This window comes from Xiphophorus maculatus, chromosome 6, assembly GCF_002775205.1.
Source record: "Xiphophorus maculatus strain JP 163 A chromosome 6, X_maculatus-5.0-male, whole genome shotgun sequence".
NCBI lineage: Eukaryota > Metazoa > Chordata > Actinopteri > Cyprinodontiformes > Poeciliidae > Xiphophorus > Xiphophorus maculatus.
Genome location: NC_036448.1, coordinates 21,191,685 through 21,218,350, shown reverse-complemented (window position 1 = coordinate 21,218,350; position 26,666 = coordinate 21,191,685). Strand labels below are relative to the sequence as shown.

The window sequence follows — 26,666 nt, the reverse complement described above, 5'->3', positions numbered from 1 at the left end:
ATTGCCCTTTTTTTGAACTTTAGCATCTTGATCGCTGAAATCTAGATAATATCTGGGATCCAACGGCAGGGACGGTCCACTAATTCACCAGATATATGATTAGAGGATCAGAGAGAATGCAGGTAATCTCAACTATTGCATCGCAGCAGTCTGTTGAGTTTCAATTCTAAGCATATTGATATTGTGATTCAATATATTGTTCAGCTCTACATAGACCAATAAAAGAAACAAATATGAGTAAGACTGCTGACTTCACAGTTGCTAAACGAGGGGAAGCCGCAAAGGTTCACTGCTGAGAAGCTGAATGTTAACAGAATTTAAAGTTGGGTGGAAGGAAAAAGTGTGGAAGAAAAATAACTTAGTTAATTAAAAATCCTTTCTAATGTGTAACTAATGGATCCATGTAGTATAATATTACACATTAATAATTAATTGAGAAGGCATCTGTATTAATAATAAGACCATCTGCCCTGATCACAGGTAGTTGTTCATAAATCTTCAGTTTTCTATGGTGAGTACTGAAGTAAACACTGTTTGTTTTTCTCCTGACAGATGACCTTTTCGTCCAGCCCCTACTCTGACCCAGTCCAGATCCCAAAGCAGTTGTCCCAAATTGGGGATCAGCCTGAGATGTTGTGGGTCATGGGCCCCGTGCTGGCGGTGGTCGTCATCATCATCATCGTCATCGCCATCCTTCTGTTTAAAAAGTAAGACGCCTTTGGCTTCCACTCCTGTGCTTTTCTTTAAGTGAAACGGCAGCAAAGTCGGTGATTAAAGGTTTCTGTTGGATTCATTAGTAATGGTCATAAAAAAAAATGCTTGAACTGCTCACAAGCGAAACAATAAGATCCAATTTCTCCCAAATTGTTGTAGAATTCGAACATGGAGAGAGGGAGACGAGATTGATTTGTGTCTCAGACAAAGAAATTTCGGCCCACTTGGCAGTTGTCAACAATGCCGTGTTAAGTGTCAGATGAACTGGCAGCTGACATACCTGCTTTAATAAAATCGCAGCCTGGCTGTCAAACGCACTTAGGGTAGAAGTGAAAAATGTGTTTTGGCAACACCATTGGTCACTTCAGAAAAAGAAACAGACGGCAGCAGCAGAGGGCTTAGCTAAAAGCTCAGTCAATATCTCTTTAAAGCGCTTGAGCTGCCCCTGTGCAGAGCACCATGATTAGAAACAGGTGCTGTGGAGAATCGTACTCCTCTCACTGTCTCTGTTCTTCTTCTTGACCTCTAATTGCGCCTTTTCAGTCGTTCATGTGTTAATATATGATTTCTTAAGTATTTTCAGTTAGTTTCTAGAATACTTAAAACAAGACAAGTCTAACAAAGCAACTTTTCAGCCTGTTTTAAGTCAATGATTTCTTAATATTAATTTTAAAAGTACTAGTTCCACTGGTAGATTATTTCACTCATAATAAGACATTTTTCCCATGTTGTTAGTGAAATAATCGGCCTGTGGGACCAGTAATTTGCTATTGGTATTGGGAAATTATTGACTTAAAACAAGCTCAAAAGTTAGTTTTGTCTTATTTCAAATGTATTTTTGCAGTCCAGGAAGAGTTGCGGAAATATTTTTACAACCTGAGCTATTTCACACACCAACTGGGACATTATTGTGAAGTGGAAGGCAAAGAATGATGGTTTTAATATTTTATAAACAAATACAAATCTGAAAAGTGTGGTGTGCATTTCTACTTTGCCTCCTTTACTACACACCTTCTAAATAAAAAGTTTTTCAGATTAGCAAATTAATAATTGGATAACAAAAGGTGGTTAGCAACAGTTTCTCTTTTTTAACAGAATTTGAACCAGGTGAAGCTAAAACTATGCTTCTTGAGGTGTTTGGAGTAGAAAATATTAACAAACAAATAAGGCTTTTTATTCTAAGTACAGAATTTGTATATATTTTTTATACAGTTTTGGCTTAATTACGTCTTGTAGTCTGTTGTTCTTTCAGTAAATGGCCTTTTTTAGAGTCATTATGCTCCATCTAACGATTAATCAATTACTAAATTAGCTAACGATTTATTCTGTAATTGATTAATCACGATTGATTGTTCCGGCCCTAATATTAACATAATAAAAAATGCAGTTAAAATAGTGATGTGGACATTTGCAGGGATCCCATTTGAACCTGCAGTTCCTTATTTACCTCCCTTCCCTTCCTGCTGATTAAGTCCCTCGTTCTTCCTCGTCCTGGCAGCTCCATTACAGATTCTGCGTCTCGCATCATACCTGCCTCCCCGAGCTGCCATCGGCAGCCTGTGCAGCAGCTGTCTCCGGCAGACTTAAAGAGCCGCCGGTTAATAATAGGCCTTGAGACAGCTCGCTGCTGAGTAGCACATCCTCTTGTGTGGAAGTCCCTTTCTCTGTGTGGATGCTGATTGACAGCAGGGACTGTGGGGAGGTGGCTGTGTGGCCTTTTCACTGTGGACTGGCGGTAAATGTGCATAGGAATAATCACACTCTAGCTCTGGTTGTTATTGCTTCCTGCAGAGCACAGCAGCAAACAGTGATGAGCCTGTTCTACAAAAGCCTCCCTCCTGCAACTGTTATTCTCTTTTTTCTCCTCTCTCTCTCCTTGTGCTTTCAAGTTGTTGATATTTTTAGTTCATGAATAGCTATTACACATTAACTCCTCCCCCTCTATCTTTTGTTTCTTGCCCCTGTGAATGCAGCAAGCAGGAAAGGTGGGTACTCTGAGCGTTGCATCATAACTTCATGCACCACTACTTGTTCTTATTTGTTTCATGAGCTCAGGAGGGGTGCAAAGTTAGCTGCTGAAAGCACAAAAAAGGACATTTAAGCAGAACAGGAATAAAACGAAATCAAGCGGTTATCTGCTCCAATTTGGTGAGGTTTACAAGTCGAAGCAGCTGACTCTACACCCCCTGACAGCTGAGGTTGAGGGAACCCCCGGGTCACGTCCGTGTACCAGTGCATGTTCCACATCTAGAGCCAGCGTTCCTCCTCAGATTGTCCTGTCTGCCATGGTTTGTCTCCATGCTGTGTTTCATTATCCAGCAAGTCACAGTGTGCCCCTCCAAGATTGGGCCCATCTGAATATGCCAAGGCATCACCTGCTGCTGAATGGGCCATTGTGAAGTAAATGCCAGACATTGGAGGTGGGGGTTTTGGAGGGGGTAGACTGCTCAAAAAAACACGTCCTCATTTTTTAGGCTGACATTTTCCACTGAGACACTTTTCCTCCACTTTTAGCCCTTTTTTTTTGCATCTCTCTGCTTCCTGGTGGCAGGAGACTCAACAAAGGGCCCGGTTCTACCCTCATTAAGACTCCTCGGTACCTCACACTCTGTGTACTCGTGTTTTCACTTGTCCTCAGTCTCATTTTGAGCCAGAAATGGAAAACCCCACATGGATTTTCTGAAATGTTTACTATGCAGCAGCACCAAAGCATCACTGGGTCAGAGGGTGCAGAGCACTGCAAAACTATTCATATCTCCACATTCTGTCACGTTATAAGTACAAACCTGAACTCCAAAATTATACAGAAATAATAGGTATTTATGTAGATAAATGGTGTTAGAAAAGCTAGTGTTAGAAGGTTTGCTGTTTCTAGCAAATCCTGCAGAAATTCCACAACAGAATAACTAATTTTAGTTGGGGTTTTTTTTCATTACGCAAAAGTTAAAAGTTTAACTTTACATACAGCATTCTTAAACCTAAAAATGGAAATAAAAATATGGTTTTTTATGGTTTTCATTTTATAGAACAGATGGACATAAATTAAATTAAATCTAAGACCTTTTTAAGACCATTATGAGTAAAATTTAAGACCTTTATCACCACAGAAATGAGAGATCCTTAACAGCTGTAGTGCCAAGCATTTTTGCACAGAATGAATGGAACAGAAATGATCCAATGGCAAAAGCGAACATTGTCCAGCCAACTAGCCATAAATTTGCACTTAAACCATGACAGACGCAAAAAAGCTAGCTAGCTAGCTCACTTTTTGAGCCAGCTAGCTAGTTTTTCCCCTCCCTTCGTTTCCACTGCAGGAGTCAGAACCGAGGGTTTTTGTTAATAAAGCTGCTAATATACCTTTTCTAACTAAACAAGGGCTTATGAGTAGCTAGCCACCAGTAGCCTCAACCGCCACATAAAAAGCTACGGTGGGCCACATTTGGCCCCCGGACCTTGCGTTTGACCTCTGCGTTACATCATAGAGGGTATCTAAAGTGTGAGCGGGGGGCCATTTGTAGCCATTGGGTCAATTTTAGACTGCCCTTGAGCACAGTTCAAGAATAGCCTCAATTTGGTTTGCCAGTTCAGACAGTTAATGCAGATACACATTTAAAAACAAGGTTATGGTGAAATTTTCCCTGATGCCAAGCCTTTAGGAAAATATGCAATTAGAAGCTTAAAATAGAAAATGTAAGGTGCAACAGAAAATATTCATCAAGGTTTTTGCTTTTAATTTCAATTTATTAGTAATGGTGATCTAAAGCATCCAGGAGCTTTAAGTGAAATAGAGACATTTAATAAGCTTGGCAAAATAAAGCAAGAGCGAGCAAAATCCTATTCTTTTTGCTTAAAAGACACATCTAGAAAAAGATATTCAACCTGAAAGATTGTCTACAGAAATCTAAGTGCTTTGCTTATTTCCAATAAATACTGTTTAGTTTGTTGTTTATTTAGCAGACAAACCTTCTTAATAGTAAAATAGTTTTTGCAATTATAAAAAAACAAAAAATAGTTGACATTTTTTGGCCCCCATGCCAAAAAGTTCGGACACCTCATAGACCCTCACAACCCACCCCCGCTCCTCTGCCTTGCACGGCACCAGCAGCGATCTCCGGGTAAAACTGGACACGGTCTGGCTCAGCTCTCGGCTGGAAAGGAGGAGATGCTTGTCAGAGATTAGCTGTCATGCCTGCAGCATTAGCTTAAGCCCCTGCAGCAAGAGATAACAGGTGGCGGTGAGGTCCGAGGCCCGGCAGCAGAGCGGAGGGGGGTGGAGGAGGAGAGGACCAGGTTAAGGCTTGCCGTGCATCGCAGACTTTGTGTATTCTCGCCACGACGCGCCTCGACAGAAGGCCCCCGCTCCTTCTTAAAACCATGCTCGCCACTTGCAAATGGAGTGCAATGAGATGTGAAATTTCCACGGGGCGCCCTGATGCTTCTTTCTGCCCATTTCCATTTGCTGTCAGGAGGTTTGCGAGTCTGCAGCTGTACGTGTGTGCGTGAGCGTGTGTGTGTGCATCTGTTTGCCTGTTTGCGTGTCAACAGATGCTGGGTGTCTGAATACAGGCAAGGCTGCGTTTGCTGTTACTTTCCTCTGCCTGATGGACGAACCTATGGTTGGCTGCGCTAAGCCGGTCCAAGCGACGCTGCTCTGTTCTGCTGGATGCGGCGCGGCCGGGCCTGGCAGCACAGGTGCTGCAGAACTGGTCTAATTATCCAGTGTTGTGCCACCCAGCTGATGAGCTAATTACAGCAGCCGCCTGTTTTCCTCTCAATCTGGGAAACCAGTAAACACAATGTGTTGTTAGCACACACACACGCACACGCCTGCAAGCAGCAGCAGCCACCGCAGCACACATTTAAATCTCTGCAAACACATACTCACGTTTCCACACAGCAGCTGTCACTGATCCAGCAACAAACGCAACCTAGCCCACTCCGGCAAAATTATGGTGCTTCTTCAAACATATTAAATTCAAGTTTCCTTTCAAACTAATGGGAATGAGACCCCTGGCCCCCACTGTCTCTTGAGTTTCCTGTCCTTAGAAGTAGCTTCGAGAGCCATTAAATGCACCATTAACCTCATCAAGCGTGCAAATGAGTCAAAGTGTGTGCATATAGTAATTATTAATGTCATTTTAAATCATCCTGTCATTTCTGCTTAAGAGTTTTCCTGCAAAACAGATGACTAAATTAGAGCTTTTTTCATCTATTTATTTATTTCAGACAAGACAATACTAGCAGGGTGAATTCATCGCCTTGTTTTCTCCTTTTGCTTCTGCAGAAAGCGGGCGTCACCTTTACCGAAAGATGAGCACTCAGGCGGCGTGAAGGACTCGCTGCTGGGCAACTCCTCCGACCCCGTAGAGATGAGACGACTCAACTACCAAACCCCAGGTGATTAATAACTCCACAACAATCCCGTCTCAGTCAAGTTGGGTTTTACAAATAATTCGTCTAATAGCCTAAAACTTTCCTACATTTTGTCACATTTTAACTACAAACTTCAGTGGATTTTATTGGGATTTCGTCAACACAAAGTAGAGCATCACCAACGATATAGGAGCTTGTTGTAAGTCAATAATTCTTTAATATTAATAAAAAAAGAACTAGTTCTATTGGTTGATTTTTTTCACTTATAACAAGACATTTTTCTCATGTTATAAGAGAAATAATCTCCCAGTTGAACTAGTACTTTTTCATTAACATTAAAGAATATATATCTTGTATGCCTTGCTCAAAAGTTACTTGTAAGTTAGCTTTGTCTTATTTCAAGTGTACTGAGATATTTGCAGTAGAAACTAGTCAAAAAATACATGGTAAGGTTTTGTATTTTTGCAGTGTTCTGCATTTAGTCCTTCATAAGCTGTGAAAAAGATACACACAAAGCTTCCATGTTGTTCCTCAATGTCAATATAATTTCTCCTTTTTTTACGTTCAAACTGGATTCTTATTATATCTTCCATTCATCTGTTGATTATTTTTTGACCTTGACATGACCTGCTGATTTTAGGTTGTTAGTTTCACAGATTCAGGGGGGAAAAGAAACGAAAGCTCATTCTTTGTGAAGCTGAGCTTAATTTTTTGTGGCTATCATGGCTAGCTGACAGTTCGAGTCAAGTCAGGATGAGGAGATTCAGATTCTGTCCACACGCACGCAGCAGTGAAGTGGAGGATGGAGGAGGAAGGTGGGGGAGACTTCTGCAGCATCAGCCTTCCTCCTGTTTCCTCCTGGTCTTCCTCCTCCTCCTCCCCTGGTGCTCGCTCATCTCTCCCCCCAGCTGGTAATGAGTCCTGCTGCCTCTGATGTCAAGGTGAGCTGGGCCCAGGGAACAATAGAGCTGAGGGAAAATGTCAGCCCCGGTGCACGCGTCTGACTGTGCGTCCCTTGGTGTGTGTGTGTGTGTGTGTAGTCCTTTCTCACGGGTTATTAAAGATCCCATTTGCCATACACACACACACACAGCCCTTTGAACCCCTGCAGTGGAATTAAGCAGTGCCGCCACTTTGAAAGAGCCCCGTTCTGCCGTCCTCCCACTCCACCTCTCTCGCCTTTTGTCTTCCATTTCCCCCTGTAGGGTAATCTCTTTTCTTTTCCTCTCGTTCTCTCCCCTCTCACTCTCTCTGTACGTCAACACTTATTTCCTTCTATTCCTCCCTCACCGCCTCTATGTGTAGCTTCAAGTGTGGTGATTATCGAAAACCACCGAGGCTCCGTCTAGATGGTGAAATCGTATGAGACTCGGAGCCGGGTGAATATTGAACAGCCGCAGCCTTCATCCTCTCTCTCTCTCTTCCTGCCTTTAATTCGTTCCCAGCAGGTGAACGTTCCCTCTCTGATTCTGATTGTTGTTGGGTCGGCGTTGCTTATTTCTGACAGATGTCTTCTGCCCCTTTTGGTGCAGCAGGAGGTACTGACCTGCTTCATCATTGACGAACCTTGTTCAGTGTCTACCTTTGAAAGCCTGATGAAGGATTTAGGGACAACTTGCAGAGGGACAGTAGAATGAGATTAAGGAAATGATTTCATACACGGTTTTCATGTAAAGAAACCAAAGTTTTCCATCCCAACTTTCCAGAACTGAGTTCTTTATGTTCACAAAATATAAAACAATGAAAAGGAAGTAAGAGTGGTAGAAAGAAAGGATGCAAGGGAAAAAGGATGTAATGCACAATAAAAAAAAAAGGTTGCAAGGAAGGGATGAAGGACACAAAGAAGGATGCAAGAACAGAGGTAGTGATCAAAGAAGGAGGGAAGGAAGGGACGTAGGACATGAAGAAAGGAAAGACACATAAAAGTATGCAACCAGAGAAATGGGGCACAAAAAAGGATGCGAGGAAGGGATGTAAGGACATACAGAAGGATGCAACCAGAGAAGGAGGACACAAAAAAGGATCCATGGAAGAAATGTAGGGCAAAAAGAAGGATGCAAGGAGAGAGGAGGGACAAAAAGGTGTTTGCTACCAGAGAAATAGGGCACAAAGAAGGATACAAGGAAGGAATGTAGGACAAAAAGAAGGGTGCAAGGAAAGGGGGGGAGACAAAGAATGATGTAAGGGAGTAAGGACACAAAGAAGGATTCAAGGCAAGGATGTAAGGACATACAGAAGGATGCAAGGGAGGAACGACACAAAAGAGGATGCAAGTAAGAGAGGAGGACCCAAAGGAGGATGCAAGGGAGGATAGTAGGCCAAACTGAGGATACAAGGACAGAAGTAGTTCTCAAAGAAGAGTGCAAGGAAGGGATGGAGAACACAAAAAGGGTACAAGGAGAGGCAGTACATAAAGTAGGGAGGTAGGACACTAAAAAGGAAAGAAAAGAAAGGAGGATTAATATAAGCCCCCTGTCTCTTAAATTTGGATGATATTTTTTTATCGACACAAACATATTTCCATTTAGGATGTTAATAAATGAAGCATCTGCTGAACATCTGCTATTTGATTACATTTTGTTTTGCAAAGCAATGTTTGCAACTGAAAGGATTCATAATAATTTTAATTTGACTTGATCATTATATCTGTAATAAAGTCCTTGCACAAAACAGCGAGCAAATGTGTTTTTCTGGTTGAAATAAAAACAATCCCTGTGTACATGGGCTGGTCATCAGCGGCTGTTTTAGCTGGAAGAGTTAAAATTAGAGTTGGTGCAAATTGAGGAGGATTGAGGCAGCGAGTTGAGAAACAGAGAGGGTGAATTTCAGCTTATGAAATTACCTCTTTTCTGCACAAAGCAGGTGTCATTTTGGTGAGCGTTCCACGCTTTATTGCCACAATTTGGAAAAGAACAAACACAACCCACTGAGTCTTTTCAGAAAGGTACAATTTCTGTTAAATCTCAGTCAAAGACTTCTCTTTTAATGATGCCTTTTAGGATGTTTTCAAGCTCTTATAATAAAGCAAATTAGCCTCTTTTTTATCATTGTTTGCCTCCTTTTTGCAGTTTTCAACTTCAGTATTAGTCTGACTGCAAACACTCGTACCTGTCTGTGTTTTTTATTCAAATGCAATATAAATGTTCTTTTCTGACTGCTTTGTGGGTTTAAAATAAGATCAAAGTCCAGACCTAATTATATCAATCGTTTGCAGCAGAAATTGTGGCTCCTCTCCATGAAGTCTGAGCTTGAGTTGTTTTACAAAGCAGAGCGGACAAATTGGATGTTGAGAGTTGGTAGAGACACATTCAGAAAGACCTGCAACTAGGGCTGGACAATAAATCTATAACAATTTTGCGATAGACACGTGATCAATATCTAGCCGCTCAACCTCTCACTGTTGGCTAATAAAACCTGGTGGCATCAACTAACTTTCTCACTGTTTGGTTACCAAGCAACATCCTGTGAAGTAACTTGTGGTTACCTAGCAACAATCTGTTGAATTCCAGGTTTTGCCAATTGCCTCATAACTGCTTAAATAAACAACGCCATTGAGTGAAAACTGCAGCATAAAACAAGAAAGTTATGCCACTAGTTTGGCAGTATTTCACAGACTTAAAATAAAAAACAATTATTATTATTGACTAATATAAAATGCTTATACCGTGATACATTTTTCAGCCATGTCATCCAACCTTACTTGCAGCTGTAGTTGTAGCAAAAAGTGGTTCTAGAAAGTACTGACACATCCAGTTATGTGTTGGTTTACCACATAAAATCCAAATAAAGCAAGTTGTGGAAAGCTTTAAAAGGTCTAAACATTTGTAGAAATACTGTATCTCCATTTAGCCAGTGGTTCATGACTCTATACGTGACGTCACAGGAGAGTTTCTTTAGGTTGAGCCCTGTTTCCCTTGTATTCAGCTGGCCAAATTGCCCAGAGATGGGTCATCACCATCTGCTGTTCCGAGTTAACTAGCTCCATAGGTTATGTGCAGATCCAGCCTGGCCAGAGTGTGATCCTGAGCCTCCTCCATTGATCAAGTCTTCTACTTCCTCCCTGCTTTTACTCTCCTCTCTCAACAGGTCCCAGCACTCATCGCTGCCCCAACACTCCAAGTTAGTCTGTTTTCTCACCTAAAGCATACTTCCCACACATGCAGTCTTTTTCTTCTTCACTCGCTCGCTCCTGAACCCATTCCCCTGATGCAATCCTGACAGACATCACAAGCTTACAAGCTTGTTGCCTCTGGCACTCCAAGGATGCGCCAATGGCCTTCCACTGGCTGTGAACTTTCCCACATCACCTTTATGATGCGGCAGCAGAGGCCTGCATGGTTTCATGGATAGTTGAGCAGTGCGGACAGTTGCACTTGTTGTACATTAGCCTTGTTATCAATGGCTTCACCCTCCATTTAACCAAAACGTAGCCGTAAAAGACGCGCACAACCACGCACACACTGATGGTAATGCGCTCAGTGGCCCCTCGGTGAGATAAGATTAAATTTGCGTAATGGGTCGGGCCTCATCTTGTAAAGTGGCCATCAGCCATTAGCATTAATGCAATAAAAAGCTTGCAAAGGTCTGTCACCTGAAAGCCTGACCCTTGACCTCACAGATGCGCTCAGCTAAAGACCCTTTTAAAGTGTCTGCACTGTGTGAGGTTAACAATAATCCATGGTTTAACCTCACAGGTTGTCCATGTGTTGTATTCATTTAAATATACAGGTACAAAATGCCTGTCAGAGGTTTACATACAGCCATCATCAGCTTGAAGGGCATTTATATATTCCAATGTTTTACGCAGCTCTTCTTTTAAGGATGATATCACAAATATATTCAATGAACAGGCAAAACAAGTTTTTATTTAAGTTTTTCTCTAATTCTGAGTTACATAAGCATATAAATTTACTCTGAATTGTTACTTATGGAGTTAACTTTTCAATAGAATTTTCAGAGAGTCATTCTAGATGCTTAATTTTATCCATCTTTATTCGTTCCACAACAGTTCTTGTGAGGTTTGGGTTGTTCTCCTATTTGAGTCCTGGCATAAGTTCAAACTTGTGAACCCAATTTCTGTTATTAAAATTAATCAAAGTTGTATCATCATCCTGAAAAAGAGCTGTCCAAATTTTGTCAGTAAAAGCCCAAAATTTGGTAATATCCATGCCGGAGATGAGTGCATGTAAATGTAAGGCATGAACTGCGAGTTCCTTTAAGTGCCTCTCCAAGTTCAGAAGCACAGGATGAATTTGTGTCGGTAGATTAGCAATAAATCATCCAATAACCCAATGATGAGGAAGCTAGAGAGCAGCAGGGGGGTTGTTTGAAATTAATCCAGCCCAAGCGCTCCAGGCGGGGCCGAAAGACAGCCTATTGTAGGAAAAGGGATTTCAAAGAAATGAGTTTTGGCTGGTGACCAGTCAGTTTCTTCCCTTCTCATGGTACGGAGTGACAGTGTGTCTGATCTGTAGAGGCTTGTGGGTCCCTGCTGCGTCTCCACCACCACCTCTACCACTGGCCGGAGAGATGTCTGCTTCACGCTTCCTTCAAGAAGCATGCTTACCCACTCCACTCATGTGCATCTCCGTGCCAGTCCCACTTCTGTCCCCCACGTTTGGCATGACGACATCACCAAAATGTCACCAACCTGTTTTCCTGTCTCCTCATGCGTTGTTGAAAATCTTGCACTCTCCTCACTGTCACAGCCACCTCATGGTCCCACCGGCAGCCTCACTCACCTTGCGGTCTGACCGTTTGTTTCTGGGCAGGTTGGATGCCATTTCTCACTCTTTCTCTCTCTGCTCCTTCCTCCAGGAATGAGGGAACACCCACCAATTCCTGTCATTGACCTGGCTGACCACATAGAGAGACTTAAGGCCAACGACGGCCTCCGCTTCTCCCAGGAGTATGAGGTAAGAGCAAAGCTTTCCTGATTCCTCCTCTTTCAAGTATATAAATGGATTTCCTTGTATGATCAGCAAGGCCCCTTTTTTTCCCCCTTTTTGATCTCATATGCATGTATTCTAATGGGTTATGGGAGACTTCTTACATAGATGTTCTTCAGTCATTTTCACAACTCTATTACCAAACCCACTAGGAAACCAACACTTACATTAAATGCTGCTAGATGCTTTTTCACAAACCTAGCAGGTGGCAAGTCGCTTAAGCAATCTGTGTTCGTCTTGCTGCATCCCAGAAGAATGGGGATTTTTCTGAGAGGGTTGGGGAGGTGTGCAGGAGGTCTCTCTGCTGCAACTCGGTGAGGGATTATCTGTTGTCAGTGTTCTTCTTCGCCAGAAAGAATAAAAAAAAGAAGAAGAAGAGGGGGGAGGGAGCAAATTTGCATTTAAAGTGGTACATAGTTGGTTTGGGGTTCGGAGCATGGCTAGATGAAGAAGAGAGGCATCCTTGAATACAGAAAAACACGATTTGTCTTTTATTTATTTGCTCAGATTGTTGGATCTGTCTGCTCTAATCAGGGCTGCTCAAATGTTGGTTCCAACAAGGCGGTCGGAAAGGTTGTGGATCTTGGCTTTTATCTAGAAGCTCGTGTTCTTCCCTATATCACTGCTTGTGACCGATGTTTCTAAGTCTAGAAAAGTTGTGCTGCAGTCTAATATTTCTAAGAATAACATTAACAGCATTGGCCACAATTATTGGTATTATTGGAGTAAATTTATGTTTTATTGCAATTACATAATCTAATTGAAAAGCATAGGTAAAATCCAGACTTTAATTTAAGTACACTTGCGCTCATACTTTCGTCACACTGCTAATACTCATTTAAAAATAAAGCAGACAAAATCTGGTCACTAGCTTAGCCAGTTAGCCGCAGATGCTTTGGACGAGGCGAAAAACTCAGAGGTAGGATCGCTGCACCTTTCACCTTTCAGGATGGGTATTTATCGTGTCGTTTATCATTTACCGTCCAAGATTTCTTATAAGAATTTTTATTTATCGCTGTCATGATAAATTTTAGTTAAAGATATTACTTTAAAAAAAACTAACAATATTATTGGACGACAATCCTTGTCTATTCTGATCCAGGAGAACACTGAATACCACATTTTGATTACAAAACACATGCGCAGCTACAAAAAGCTACAAATATGCTACAGATATTTTCTGTTGCAGTAATTTCCAACAAAATGCTGAAAGGTTTTTTTAAAATTAATACATTGTTTTTCAGTTGATTAGTATTTCATCTCGCAAAGCCCTAGTTCTCTTTCAAGAAAGAGTTTTCCTGCCTTTTGGTATAAAGAAAGTAGCAGTACTATAAAACTGTTAAACATGTTGTCACAAAGATTAAGTAAGAAATTAATTTGTAAAGTTGCCCAAATGAGCCCAAAACTGTTGTTACGGTTGAAGCTAAGAAATCTAATTAGGTTGACTTGTTCAGCTGAACATCGAAGGTTTCCTAAATGTGTGTAGAAATAGTTTTTCTTAGTTTTTTTGCATCACTGTAAATATGCTGTCTGCCAACAGTAACTTAGAATCTTGTCCTTGCTTAAACACTCAAGCAGGATTGCAAAAGACTAATGACTAATTATCGTCCAAAACAGGCCATGTGGCCAAATTTGTTTGGCTCCGCTGGTCAAGTTGTGTAAAAAGAGTTAAAATATGTACATCTTTTCTTGCAGTAACACAAAATTATGCAAAATTCAAACTTTAATATAAAGTCTAATAATAATATGACTTAATTTATTCATTGGGCAAAAAATTCCAACATAAAAACTAATTATTAACTAAGTCCCTGTTTTGTTTTGTTTTGTTTTGAAATAAATGTAATTGAAGCAAATTTCCACTCGGAAAACTTGCCAAAGATCCTTATTTAGGCTTTTATCACAATGATAATGGTTTTGAAATGGTTCACAAAATCAACCGCCACCCTGGTGTCCAGTTCTAAAACCCATAGAAAACTTTTATCTTGAGCTGAAAAGAGGAGACCACAAATTCAGACCTGGTTGTGTAAAGTATTGATAGCAGTGAAACCAATAAACAATCATGTCTAAACAAGGGATTTGTAGCACACATTACTAAAACTGATATTGTTTAATGCAAGAACTCTAAATTTGGATCTGTCACTTTGCTGTTATAATTAGTTGTTTTTGAATTCCAGTGGAAATTCATTTTGTTTCTGTAGCGCCAATTAACAGTAAACTGTCATCTCAAAGCACTTTACAAGAAAAACACCCAATAATATGAAATAAACCGAAGCACACACCAAACCCTTATTGGTTTAATGTGTATAATGTGGGGCAAACTATGCAAAGATTATTTAGACCAACTAAATTTTTAATTCTAGTGTATATTTTCCCCCCTTTTTTTTCTTTCATTCTTGTGATCTGCTGTAAATTTAACAGCCAGCTAGAGAGGTTATTAGGCCATGGTAAACCTCTGCACTCAATTAACCGGTTTATGTGTTGCCTCTCCAGGCCGTCGCCCTCCCGGCCCGTTGAGTTAGTTTAAATGAACCTAACCACAGAAAGGAGCCTGAATGCGTGTGGGCAATCAGCCCGGCTCTCATCCCATCCCTGCAAAAAGGGAAGACCCCCTCCGTGGCCCGGCAGATGGCCCTTCGTCTCCGCGCCAACCGAGGCGCCGTGGCAGAACTCTGGCGCTTTGTCACAGTCACGTTCGCCGGCTGCTCCCATCGAGCCGTACCCTAAGGCGCAAAATTTGTAGAGGCTTCGCCACTTCCTCTCCCCCGACACTTTAGGCAGCCTGACACTTGGTTTCCGCGGCGCCGACTCCAGTCCGCAACACGCTGAGCAATGAACATGCTGGGTAATGAGCAGAATTTGTCAATCAGGCATGGTGCAAGTTCCCAGTCAGTCTCTTTTAGATTGCCAGGAGCAACTTCACGCCACAGTCGTCATAGAGCCATCATTACGTTCCTTTAAAAGTATTTTCAGTTTTTTACTGGGAGCACCTTAGGCATCTGCTCCTCACCTTTTCTACCCAACTTGTTTGCTAGTTGTCAACCTCTCTTGTGTGCCCGGCTGTCTCCACCAGGCTCTCAAATGAGTATGACACATTTTGACAGCAAATGAAATCTTTTTCTTCATGGTGCCGAGCACAGGCACAGAAATTGCCAATGCTGAGCTCATCAGCAGCAACGGGTCTCGACCCCCACCACTCACACGGCTGAGTAATTTGTAGATGTGACGAAGGATTTGTAGCGTATAAACTCTTCACATTTTATATGTTGACGTAGACGTTGACTTCAGAAGGGATGAAGCAGTTTTCAGGGCATTTTGCTACATTTGTTGCTGCAATTTGAATACAAAAGTCAACAGAGAGAAGCTGACTACCTTCTTCTTCATCTTTAAAAATAAACAGAGCCAGAAATATTTCCCTCAATTTAAAAAGGAACATTTGTATATTACACAGATTTGTTAAGCACAGTGTGATATATTTCAAGTCATTTCAGTTCATTTTTAATATCACAACTTACAGCGAATGAAAATTCACAGCAAAAAGGTTCTTTTAGTGGGAAATACTGTTGACTGGAGTGTTGTATGTAAGCAAACTGATGGAAAGTTGAGTGGAAAGAAAAGCAGAGATGGCTGCAGACTTAAGTAAGTTGTGGATTGTGAAGCAAAGCATGAATGGTTGAAATCTAAAACATGAGGCACATATCCTCAAGTTGCTTACTGACTACTGATGTGTGATTATGTGGTGCTTCTAGACACATCAGGAATATATTAACATGGAAAAAAAGGGCTTCAGTTATTCCCATTGCTTATTCACCTTTTTTTCTACCATATATTTTCCTTCCACTCAACTTTCCATGAATATGTTTGAATACATCGCTCTCGGCATGCAGCCAGCTTCTTTAGCAATAATTTTGTGGCTTATCGTCCGTCTAGAGGGTTTCAGCAACTGTCTGCTGGACCTGTCATGTCAGTAGTCTTCCTCATGACCTTTAGACCAGAACATGGTCATAACATAACTATTAAGTGTTAAAAGCCCATTTTATTGGTCTTATATAACACCATAATTTTCTGGCAATGTGAGTTTTAGGGTTTTAGAAGCTATAAGCCACAATAAAGAGAGAAAAGTTCTTGAAATATTTCACTCCGAGTGGAATGACTCTAAATGATATGAGTTTAACTTTTTTGTATTGAAATACTGAACAAATTAGCCTTTCAGTGGTATTATAATTCAAAGATATGCACCTCTGAGGTTAATGTGATCAAACTGGAATCTTTTTACATCAAGTTCACCTGTTCTCCCAGCATGCATAGCATATGATTTTGCAATATTTTACTCCTGCATCGTTCAAAGCTGGTGGGAGTTGGGATTTGCTGTGGAAACACCAGACAAGGTTGTGGTGTGAGGAGGAAGAGTTGGGATCGATGCTGCATAGCGAGAGACATTGTGACATTATCCAACAAGGGATTGGAGGCCATCACATATCTCCCCAGGATCAATAAGTATGCAGTCCACCGTCCCTCTTCTGCAGGAGTCAAATGACGCAAGGAGAGAATTGCCTGAAACGGGAGAACGGGCGGAACAACAATACATGAAAGGCGACAGAAATAGAAAGATTAGACGAGAAGAAGCAATGAAATTGTTAGATTTCAGGCTGTAGGTGATGGCCTTTTTGGAACCGATTTAAATCAGCACAATTGGAGGTTTCTCTTCATTAACATGCATCAATAACGTCAAATGTCAAGCAAGCCTTTAACCTGATAATCCAGGAGCAGCAGCTGCAGGATAAGCAGCATTATGTCGGTTTTTCCAGCCAGATGATGAATCTTCAGAGACATGTTGAGGGTAAACAGTATTTTCTGGTAAAAAGGTTTTTGCAGTCCGGAGCTCACCTCTGCTAGCTGAGCGACAGCAGAGCAATTTTCCCTCCATTTCTCTGCCGACGTAAAACTCAAGTATCCTTTTGTGCTTCTGCCCCCCTTCCCACCTCTCCGTCTCTTTCTCATCATCATTCTGTCTCTGTCTCCCTGCTGTTTGCTTTCTGCTCCTCTTTCTCCTGTCCTCGCTCAGTCCATCGATCCGGGCCAGCAGTTTACCTGGGAGAACTCCAACATGGAAGTGAACAAGCCAAAGAATCGCTATGCAAACGTCATCGCTTATGACCACTCCAGAGTGGTCCTCACCTCTGTGGATGGTAAGAGCTCGTGGAGGCACTTAAACCCTCACCAGTTGCTGTTGAGCGAGGCGGTTGTTTATTTAGACTCTACTTCACGTGCGTTAAGAGGTATTTCAGTCTGATTTCTCATAACTTTTTTATTATATTGGCACTTTTTCCATCTGTGCTGCAGCTGTTCCAGGCAGCGACTACATCAACGCCAACTACATTGACGGCTACAGGAAGCAGAACGCCTACATCGCCACTCAGGGGCCTCTGCCGGAGACACTGAGCGACTTCTGGAGAATGGTGTGGGAGCAGAGGTCCAACACCATCGTCATGATGACCAGACTGGAGGAGAAGTCGAGGGTAAGGAGAAGCACCGTAAAGAGCATCATCACTTCCCTCATTGTTCAGTTATACACTGACTGGTTAGAGGTTTGATTTTACCCATTTAAACAAAATGCTCACCAGTTCACAGTTTAGTTTAGATGACACTTTTATCCATAAACAGCAATCTCCCTTTGTATTCCAACAAGAAAGCAGATCTTAACCATACACTGTAAAAATACAAGTATTTTTAGTTTAATTTCTAGACCAAATATCTTAGTACACTTGAAATACGCCAAAGCTAGCTTAGAAGTAACTTTTCACCAAGATATGTGAGTTCTTAATATTGCTGAAAAAGTACTGATTCCCCTGCAGATTATTTCAGTTGTAGCATGGGAAAAAAATCATCTTATGAGTGAAATAATCTGCCAGTGGAACCAGTACTTTTTCAGCAAGGGTGAAGAGTTAATAACTTAAATGAGCTTTTATATCTTATTGAAAAGTTACTTGTTAATTTTGTCCTATTTATTTACTACAATATTTTCTCTAGAAACTAGACACAATATACTTGGTAAGATTTTGCGTTTTTGCAGTTCTACCATGTTTACTCTGACATTCCTAAATAAAATCCAGAATTGCCAATTACCTCCAAAAGTCATGCAGCTTGTTGACATTAAAGAAGTGGAGGAAGCCTTTAAGTTGGCCTTGATAAAAGAAAACCTGCTTTTAGACCACAAAACCTAATCGGAGGCAAGCTTCACTATTCTGTTGAATCAAGGTTTGTAGAGCCATGCAGATAACTAAACCATAACTAAGGGACAGACTTTCAGAATCACAGTGGACCCTCTTTATTTGACTCCTTTAAAAACACTTACAACTGCCTGTTGTATTAGTTCAAACACCAAATATGCGGTTTTCACTGCTGTAGAAGCTAATATATGTCTAGCTTACTGCTGTTTTTGCCCACAGCCAATCAGCACCAATGAAAATGAATGGACTAAATCGACCTGCAGTAGTTGCATTGTAAACATCAGCCAATATTATGTCAAGTAGCATTGTGCCCAGGTATTGCAGTTTTCCAAATAGCATTTCCTTTTGAATATTTAGCGGGGAAAAAAGTACCATTACTGAACTGGGGGGTAGACTGCAGTCCACTGTAAACAAAAACTCCCTTGACTTTTTGAAATTTCAGTCTGCAAAGCAACTGAACTTCATAACAGAAAATTTGTATGAAGTCTGGATTTGAGACTAGAGGGAAAGCCCAACAGAACCAGTTGTTCCCCAGAGTACCTGAAAGCTTTCCAGCCATATTGGTATACACTAACTCAGTTCTGCAGAGGGACTCTTAACACCTGAGAAAGTTTGCAGGCAGACAGACAGACACCCGGTCCCTGTTTAAGGCTGGATTTGTCAACCAGATCAAAGTCAGCAGAACTTCAAAGTCCACTTTGTCTGGTCGGTGTCGCTCCTCAGTCTTCTGTATAAAATCTCACTCAATGTGAAGAAACGTTGAGCTGCAGCTCTGAACTGCTGCTGCTCCATTCTCCCTCCTGTTTGTTTGCCACTTATGAAGGTAGAGATGCAACTTTGTACATAAGAGCAACACTCTCTACTGAACGGAAGCACATTTTCAGCCAAATTACAGCGCGCACAAGCACATTGTGGTTATTTTTAGACTTTCATTATAGCACCGGCTCTGTCGTTATTTAGAAACGGCTCCAGGAGTTCGACTCTCGATTGCCGCCTGCTTATTTTTGTAACAGTACACCGAAGGCGTCGCAGAGTCTCGTTTGTGTTGCTCTTTCTGAATTTGGTCCTCCAAAGTCGAAGAGCTCTAATCAGATTTCTAAAGTTGAAGCTTAAAGAGGATTGTGGCCCCACAGCGTTAAACACGTCCCCGCCTAATAAAAGCAAAAAACAAATGAGCGCATGACAACTTGAGGTTTCAAACTGGAACGGATTTATTTAATTACCATCGGAAAATAATGCTCACCAATTCCATGGGGGGAAAACAGACAGCGTGAAGTCCTGCCAGTACGTGGTGCTTTATTAGTGTGTGCACAGCCCCCTAATGAAGGAGTCCCCAGAGTAGAAAAATAACTGCAAGTAACAGAAAATGTAAATGAAAAAAAGCTAATTTTGAAAAACTCTAGATGTGGGTTTCCAGGAGAGTATCATCACCTGGAGTTCGTCTAGACAGAGGCTACAGGAAAGTAATTGTTTTGTCAAAGTAGATACCTAAATTGTTTCTCATCCTCCTAAAAAAAATCCATCATCTGTTTTAATTCAGCGCTATCAGTGCAATCAATCATTTAGGTAAATTATGACCACACTCCAGCTCCGCGGAGCAGAGCTCATTTTATTTGGACCTTGGAGGATATCTTCGGGGCGGATGTGTTTGATTAGAAGATTTTTATTACACATTGGCTTCATGGTGAGCACACAGGCGGATTCACAAATGCCTTTCTATATATGAAGTGTGTCTGAAAGGCAATTTACAGACAGGCTGTCTCTCTTTGATCCCAGGATTAGTCAAATTTAAACAAACATGAGACAAGTCCTGCATATTTTAGATGTTTCTGCTCCAAAACAACTAAACCAAATGAGTTTCATCATCTTCTCTGGCTATTTAGGTCCAAATCTCCCACAATGCAACGCTTGAATTACATGTCAAACAAATATATTTATATTGTAAGTAAAACTGAAAGCACATACATGAAATAAACAATATTCTATCAATAATTCTCTAAATTTTTAAATGGTATATTGAATACATCGTTAAAATGATTAAAAATAGATAGAACTTGAATTCATTGTATGTTTGGATTTATTTTATTGAATTAATTTATTGTTCTGTGCTGTATTAAAGTCAAAATATGCCACAATTAAATACATAAATAACTCTTAAAACATTTCTAGATGTAAAAATTTCACAAGAATAAAAATGAATCCAATAAATAAATCAACATTAGAATCTAAAAAATTAAATACAAGAATAATTTATTAAAATTTGTCTTAAGCATACGTTAAAAGCATTGGTAATTATCTAACTACAACATTTTATTTAAAAAAAAATCAAAAATTTACTTGGGGATTTATTAAAATGACATATTTTAATAGTTGCAAACACATTTATTTAATACATTGAAATTCCTACATATGTACTAGTTATTGAATTATACCACTTTTACAGGAAGGGAATATCTAAATATTATACGATAAATAAAAGAAATTATCTGTGCTATGAGAAAGACAAAAATATAAAATGTTTCAGTCACAAAATATGGATAGAAATAATTTTTCTACATCAAACAAAAACTAAAAGTCTCACATTTTGAAAATAGTCATCAGATTCTTTTCCAAAATACACGACTGTGGCTAATCCCAGTTTCAAACAGATGTTGCAAAAAGCCATATTGTTCAGCTTTTTAATACATTATTTAGATCATGTTACTCTGTAAACAGCTGTGCCTATGAATCACAATTAAAGCCGTCACTCTAATGAAGAGAAAATGTTTAGTGAAATAACAATTAAATATTTGTTGCGAGCCTTAAAGACTTTCCAGAGTGAGACCGCCAACACTGTGCCAACAGCCGATTAGGCTGATTAAATTGCATCGGCACAGAAAACGTTACTTAATAAGTGGAACCGTCTTAACAAATCACATTGCAAATAAACAGTGTTTGGAAAGTAGCTAATAAAATTAAACGTCTTATAATTTCACAACGAGACAGGCAGTTGCATTCTTAGTTCTTTTAATTTTTGTTGTAGCTTATGTCACATCTGGTGCCTTCCACAATGATTGGCACTCCTGCTAAAGATCTGTTTTTACCTCATGAAGGCTTGTTTTGGTCTTTTTAGTGATTCTACTCACGGTAAATATGATCTATTTCAGATGAGTAGATATTTTTGTAGCAATTTACAGACCTTCTCTTGTCTTTCCCATTTTGAACAGTGGCTACAAGAAATTGTATTACTCTGAATGTAGATGTGTGCAAGTTTAGACGAGCTGCTAGTCTTAGCAGTCAAGTTTAAAGATCTGCTTCATGCCCCATAAAAAAAGAAAAGCATAGATTACTAATTTAAAATCTCTTGATCACTTGATTAAAATTAAAGAAAGGTTGGATTTTTCTAATTTTTTCAGAGTGAAGTTCTTTAACTGAAGTCAAACAAAATATTATTTTAAGGGTTGAAATAAACATAAAAAGTTCAGTGTTATCCATTATTTGACTTCACAATGTTAACAAAAGGTTGTTTGAGCAGCTACCAGAGGAGATGTTTATTTTTCAACTTCCTTTCCATAAATTACTCATAGTTTGCTCACTTCTCTGTGCAAAAATGCCCTCGGACGCATACTGTGAGCGAATGAGTCAACCCTCCAGCGACCAGCAAGACTTAATGCTTTATGCCAAATACTGCTGGAGCTGAACAAATACGATGCGATCTGACAGCAGGCAGATTTGGCTTCCTCTTGCACCGTCATTACAAGAGAGTAAAACTTTAAAAGGTCAGGGGTTGAAATCAGACCAGAGGTACAAGCCACTGTATGCGCGTGTGTGTAGATCAAAGGTCTGCGGCTTCTGCAAAAGGCTGAGAAGAAGAGTTCAAAGCGAAGGTAGACGATGGCGCAGCCTGTGTGTGTCAGTATGAGCGAGTACATGCCACCGAACCTCAGACAACACAGAGATATTCATTACAGAGGTGACTGCCAATCCATATGTTTGCGGTGCAAGCAGTTCCCCATCACTCAATTGAGTTTCTCTCCTGCGAGCACCGCCTCCGCCTCTGAATGGGAGCTGTCTCCAGGGGAGGTGAAATGTGAGCAGAAGAATTTTAGAACATTTTGTTTGTCAATTTGTAGCAGCTCGCCGAGGCAGCCAAAGTGCCTCCAAATGTCAGCTCAGCTCTGTAGCGTCAATACGATTAGTTCACCCCGCGGCACATCCCATTCCTCGCGCCGCGTCCCAATCAATGCCTTCTACGTTCTAGTCCCTGCAGTTGTGGCATTAAAAGCTTTCTGATTTGTTTATGTTTTTTTTGTTCCTGCAGCTGTTTATAATGACTCCTTATTCTAACACATTTACAAGCGTTTCCTGTTTTCGTAGCATCTCGTCCAGAGCGCCTTGAACGCTGGGAATTGTGACTGCTGCTTGTGCTACAAAAACACAAAACATCGTGGAAACTTCAATAATCTCTTAAAATTGATGAAAAAGTGCTGGTCCCAATGGCAGATTATTTCACTTATAACAAGACATTTATCCCATGATATAAGTGAAATAATCTGCCATTAAAACTGGTACTTTTTCACCAATATTAAGGAATTATTGGCTTAAAACCTGCTGAAGTGTTTCTGTAAGTTAGTTTTTGTCATATTTGAAGTGTATGAACATATTTGCAGTAGAAACTAGCAAATACTCTGTAAGATTTAGTTGTTTTTCGTCATAAAAACACATATCTGGCAGGATAAACAAGGAATGGTTTCATATTGAAAACATCCTGAGAGGCAATGCCAATCAAACAACTTCAAATGCTGAGATAATGATGTGGCTCATCTCTTTGGTGAACTGGATTGGTGGATTGCCGTAAAACCTAACTGGAAATTGATTGTGCAGATCCATGCACTGCTTTGAGTCATAAGATGCCTTATCATTGCCTTTTGAAAACCGCTGCAACATTCCTCTAACATGCAGTAATGCGGTTCATTAATCTGAGGAGGAGGAGGTCATGTTCATGTCAAGGTGAAGATCACAGCAGCCTTCAATCTTTGCTCTAATCCTGCTGTCTCCTTGCTAAAGCAGAGAGACAAATCAAAGGTCCACTTCTGCTCATGTGTTGCCCTTAAAAAGTATTCACACCCTTTGAACTTTAATGGGATTTTATATGGTAGACCAACAGAAAGTGGAGGATAATTGGGCAGTGGAAGCGGTGGCCTTTATTTACAGTAACCCGACTGGAGAGGGGGCAGAAAGAGCAGCTAATGGTCCCAGCAGACTTACTTACAGCCTCCATATTTGGTGTTCCTGCTCTATTCCTGAGCCACGACTATAGATCCAAAAAGTACAGAGTGCATTTGAATCCTCTCTTCCCCGATGCTCCTAAATAAAATACAGGTTGTGGCTGCAGTCAGAAGAGAGTATAGAACCTCATTAAAAAGTTCTACAAAGGACTCCACTCGTGGTTAGTTGTTCACTATTCTTGTTTTCTTGTGTTTACCGCTTACGTCATGTGGAGGCTTTATGCCCATGTCCCATACTCCATGTTTAGCACCACTTAACACGTTAGGTGGTAAAAACATCATTTTGGATCGTTTTCAGTGTTTCCATGTGAATGAAATCATTTCTGGAAACAGTCCCATGTGGACGCTGGTGTTTTGAAAACGACAGTCCTTTCCTCTGGTTTGGATGGGGTGTAAATTAGACACAAACTCTATTAAATAGGTGATCTCTGAAGGCAACTGGTTACACGTGATTTAATTTAGGGGTATGAGAGGTATTAGAGTTGGTGCAGGTTTCACCAACTCAAATATAAGACTTTTTAAGACCAATATATCCACAGAAATGTACAAACCAGCCAACCAGACAATTTGCACTTACTCATGGTGGACACAAAAAAGCTAGCCAGCTAGTTAGGATTAGCAGCTGGTTACAAGTAGCCTCGTCCTTAGAATCACATTGTCCAATGAAGATGTTTACGTGCAACTCAAACTTTTGCCTGGCAGAAAAGTCCCACTAGAAAAAAAGCATACCATACACAGAATTGAAAAAGTTGGCCTTTAATACGTTAATCACAGGTATTAAATTTTGTCCTGGCAGGACAATTTAATCTTTTAAAGAAAATAATATTTTAAGGTTTTAATTTTAGGTACATAAATTTAAGACTGGCACACTGAGTTTCCTTTCACTTCAAAATGATGTAATATTTTGACATAAAATCAGAATAAATGCTTTGAGGATTGTTGTTGATCAAGGGCTGTACAATAAATCAACGTGCTGCCCCTTCATTACAGGCAGAACCAGGCATTTAGATCCACACATTCAATCCAGCCATCAGAAATCCACCCTAAAGCACGCACGACAAAGGGCTGCAAACCACCAAACAATTAGCTGATTAAAAATGATCAGAGGCCGGTTAGAGACAAAGTGGGCCTTTCTAATAATACCCATCTGAAACCCCGCTTCAAATGGAGACACACATGAGTGTGCGTATAAAAGCCTGATTCACTGGTGTACATTGTTTCTGTGATACAGGAGCAGACTCAGAGTTTTCAGCTTTTAATTAGACAGTGGACAGGGCCTTTGATGTGACCTCTTTAATGTTTCCTCCTTGTTAATCAGCGTGATCCCACACAGCCTCTGTCTCGCCTTGTATCGGATGTTAGCAGCCTTTTCTCTCTCTCTTGCTCCTGCCAGGTGAAGTGTGACCAGTACTGGCCGTCACGAGGAACAGAGACGTACGGGATGATCCAGGTCACGATGCTGGACACTGTGGAGCTGGCAACTTACAGCGTCCGAACCTTTGCCCTCTACAAGGTAAAAAACCTGCATAATCTGCATGTTTCTTGCCTCACATTTTGAAGGCTGGAGCATTTAGTGTTTTCTATAAACTGTTATTCATTTTGAACACTGAAACATTTAAATTGTCTCATGTTATATGGGAAACTACATTATTTCTGTAGGCTATATGAGGATGGAGATTCTTATTGGATTTAAATCAGTGCTTGATTTCTGCATCAAGTCCCTGAGAGTGTGTGATGTTCAAACTGGACAGTTTGGTAATAAAGTGCAGCCTAAATTTGGAAAGCGTTATTTGTAGTTGAAACCAGATATTTAAAGATAATATTTTCTCGCTGTCTCAAGTGAAATCTGATCAAGTTTATCTTGTTTTAGTTCAGTGAGAATTATCAAAATTATTTGCATTTGCTAAATTCCAGAAAACTTAGCAGTAACACTTTTTAGACTTTTATTTTTGCAACTTTCTCAGACCAATATTTTGTTTACTTTGTCTCTGCTGTTGAATGTAGAATACTATAACAACATATTATTACTAGCAGTAATAAATGGTATTATATAATAGTGAATTGAAACTGTCTTCTTTAGTTCATTTGTGTTATTTTTATCTCCAACATGTGGTTCTGAAAAAGTTTGAAAACTTATCTTGAAAATTCTTGACAAGTGGTTGAATTTTACTGTAGGAAAGTGTGTGAACCCTGCATTTCAGTCAGTCCAGAACATAATTTGTTGAGTCCCCCCCCCCCAACAAAATGTAAACAAGACATGAAGTTGGCTGGAACAGTAATTGTACATGAGAGGTCTGAGCCCAGAATAGCTGCAGAAGGAAGAAAGAAATAAATCAACCTACAGGAAAGAGACAAAGTTAATGGCATGCAGCAATGCTGGGTAATTTCGTAGGGTGTGAGAGAAAAGACATGAATTTGGACCAACTTGTGCTTTTCAAATCTCGACTGTACAGCTCCTTTCAAGGAAGCAGCATGACCTTTTTCATGCTAAAAGAAATGCTTCTCGGCATGAAAACTCAAAAAGCAGCCAATTAATATCCACCGGCCTAATCCCGCCCACCTCGGCTCTCCTACAGAACGGCTCCAGCGAGAAGAGAGAGGTGAGGCAGTTCCAGTTCATGGCCTGGCCTGACCACGGCGTGCCCGAGTATCCCACACCCATCCTGGCCTTCCTACGGCGAGTAAAGGCCTGCAATCCTCCAGACGCCGGGCCCATGGTGGTCCACTGCAGGTGGGTGAAGCCGCCGATGATTGGTTCCAGTTCTGGAAAGAAGTGTGGTGTCCATTTGTGTTCAGCCCTGTTTACTCTGATGCCGCCAAATAAAATCCAGTTGTTGGTTCTAACATGACGAAATATGAAAAACCTCAAAGGGTAGAAATATGTCTGCAAGACACTGCATAATATTTTAAAGATTAAAGTAATAAATAAAGCAGTAATGGCAACATATGTTTTTTTTGTTTTGGTAAAATATGCATTACCTAAAAAATGTACCATAAGCAGCCATTAAAAAAAAGAAAGAATTCTGTATTGTGATAAAAAGTAGTGCTTTTTCTTTTATCAATAGTGCTAGTTTAGTGAGTTTACATCTTGTTACAGTGCCTTGCTAAAGTATTCACATCCCTTAAGCTTTTTCAAA

The 26,666-nt window shown here is 40.5% G+C and overlaps 1 protein-coding gene across 19 annotated transcripts in view; it reads left to right on the top strand.

Annotated features, from left to right (window-relative positions):
* Positions 1–26,666, top strand: part of ptprf (protein tyrosine phosphatase, receptor type F) — a 240,375-nt gene that overhangs the window by 197,031 nt on the left and 16,678 nt on the right. For 11 of the 19 annotated variants that reach the window (XM_023335649.1, XM_023335650.1, XM_023335647.1 and 8 more), the window contains 9 exons: positions 553–707; positions 2,688–2,699; positions 5,999–6,111; positions 10,174–10,206; positions 11,905–12,002; positions 17,098–17,221; positions 17,376–17,551; positions 24,923–25,042; positions 26,106–26,260. In XM_023335649.1, the coding sequence (XP_023191417.1) occupies positions 553–707; positions 2,688–2,699; positions 5,999–6,111; positions 10,174–10,206; positions 11,905–12,002; positions 17,098–17,221; positions 17,376–17,551; positions 24,923–25,042; positions 26,106–26,260 (986 nt within the window). The remainder of the gene's footprint in view (positions 1–552; positions 708–2,687; positions 2,700–5,998; positions 6,112–10,173; positions 10,207–11,904; positions 12,003–17,097; positions 17,222–17,375; positions 17,552–24,922; positions 25,043–26,105; positions 26,261–26,666) is intronic. The other 8 variants (XM_023335663.1, XM_023335662.1, XM_023335661.1 and 5 more) reach the window with 3 other exon arrangements.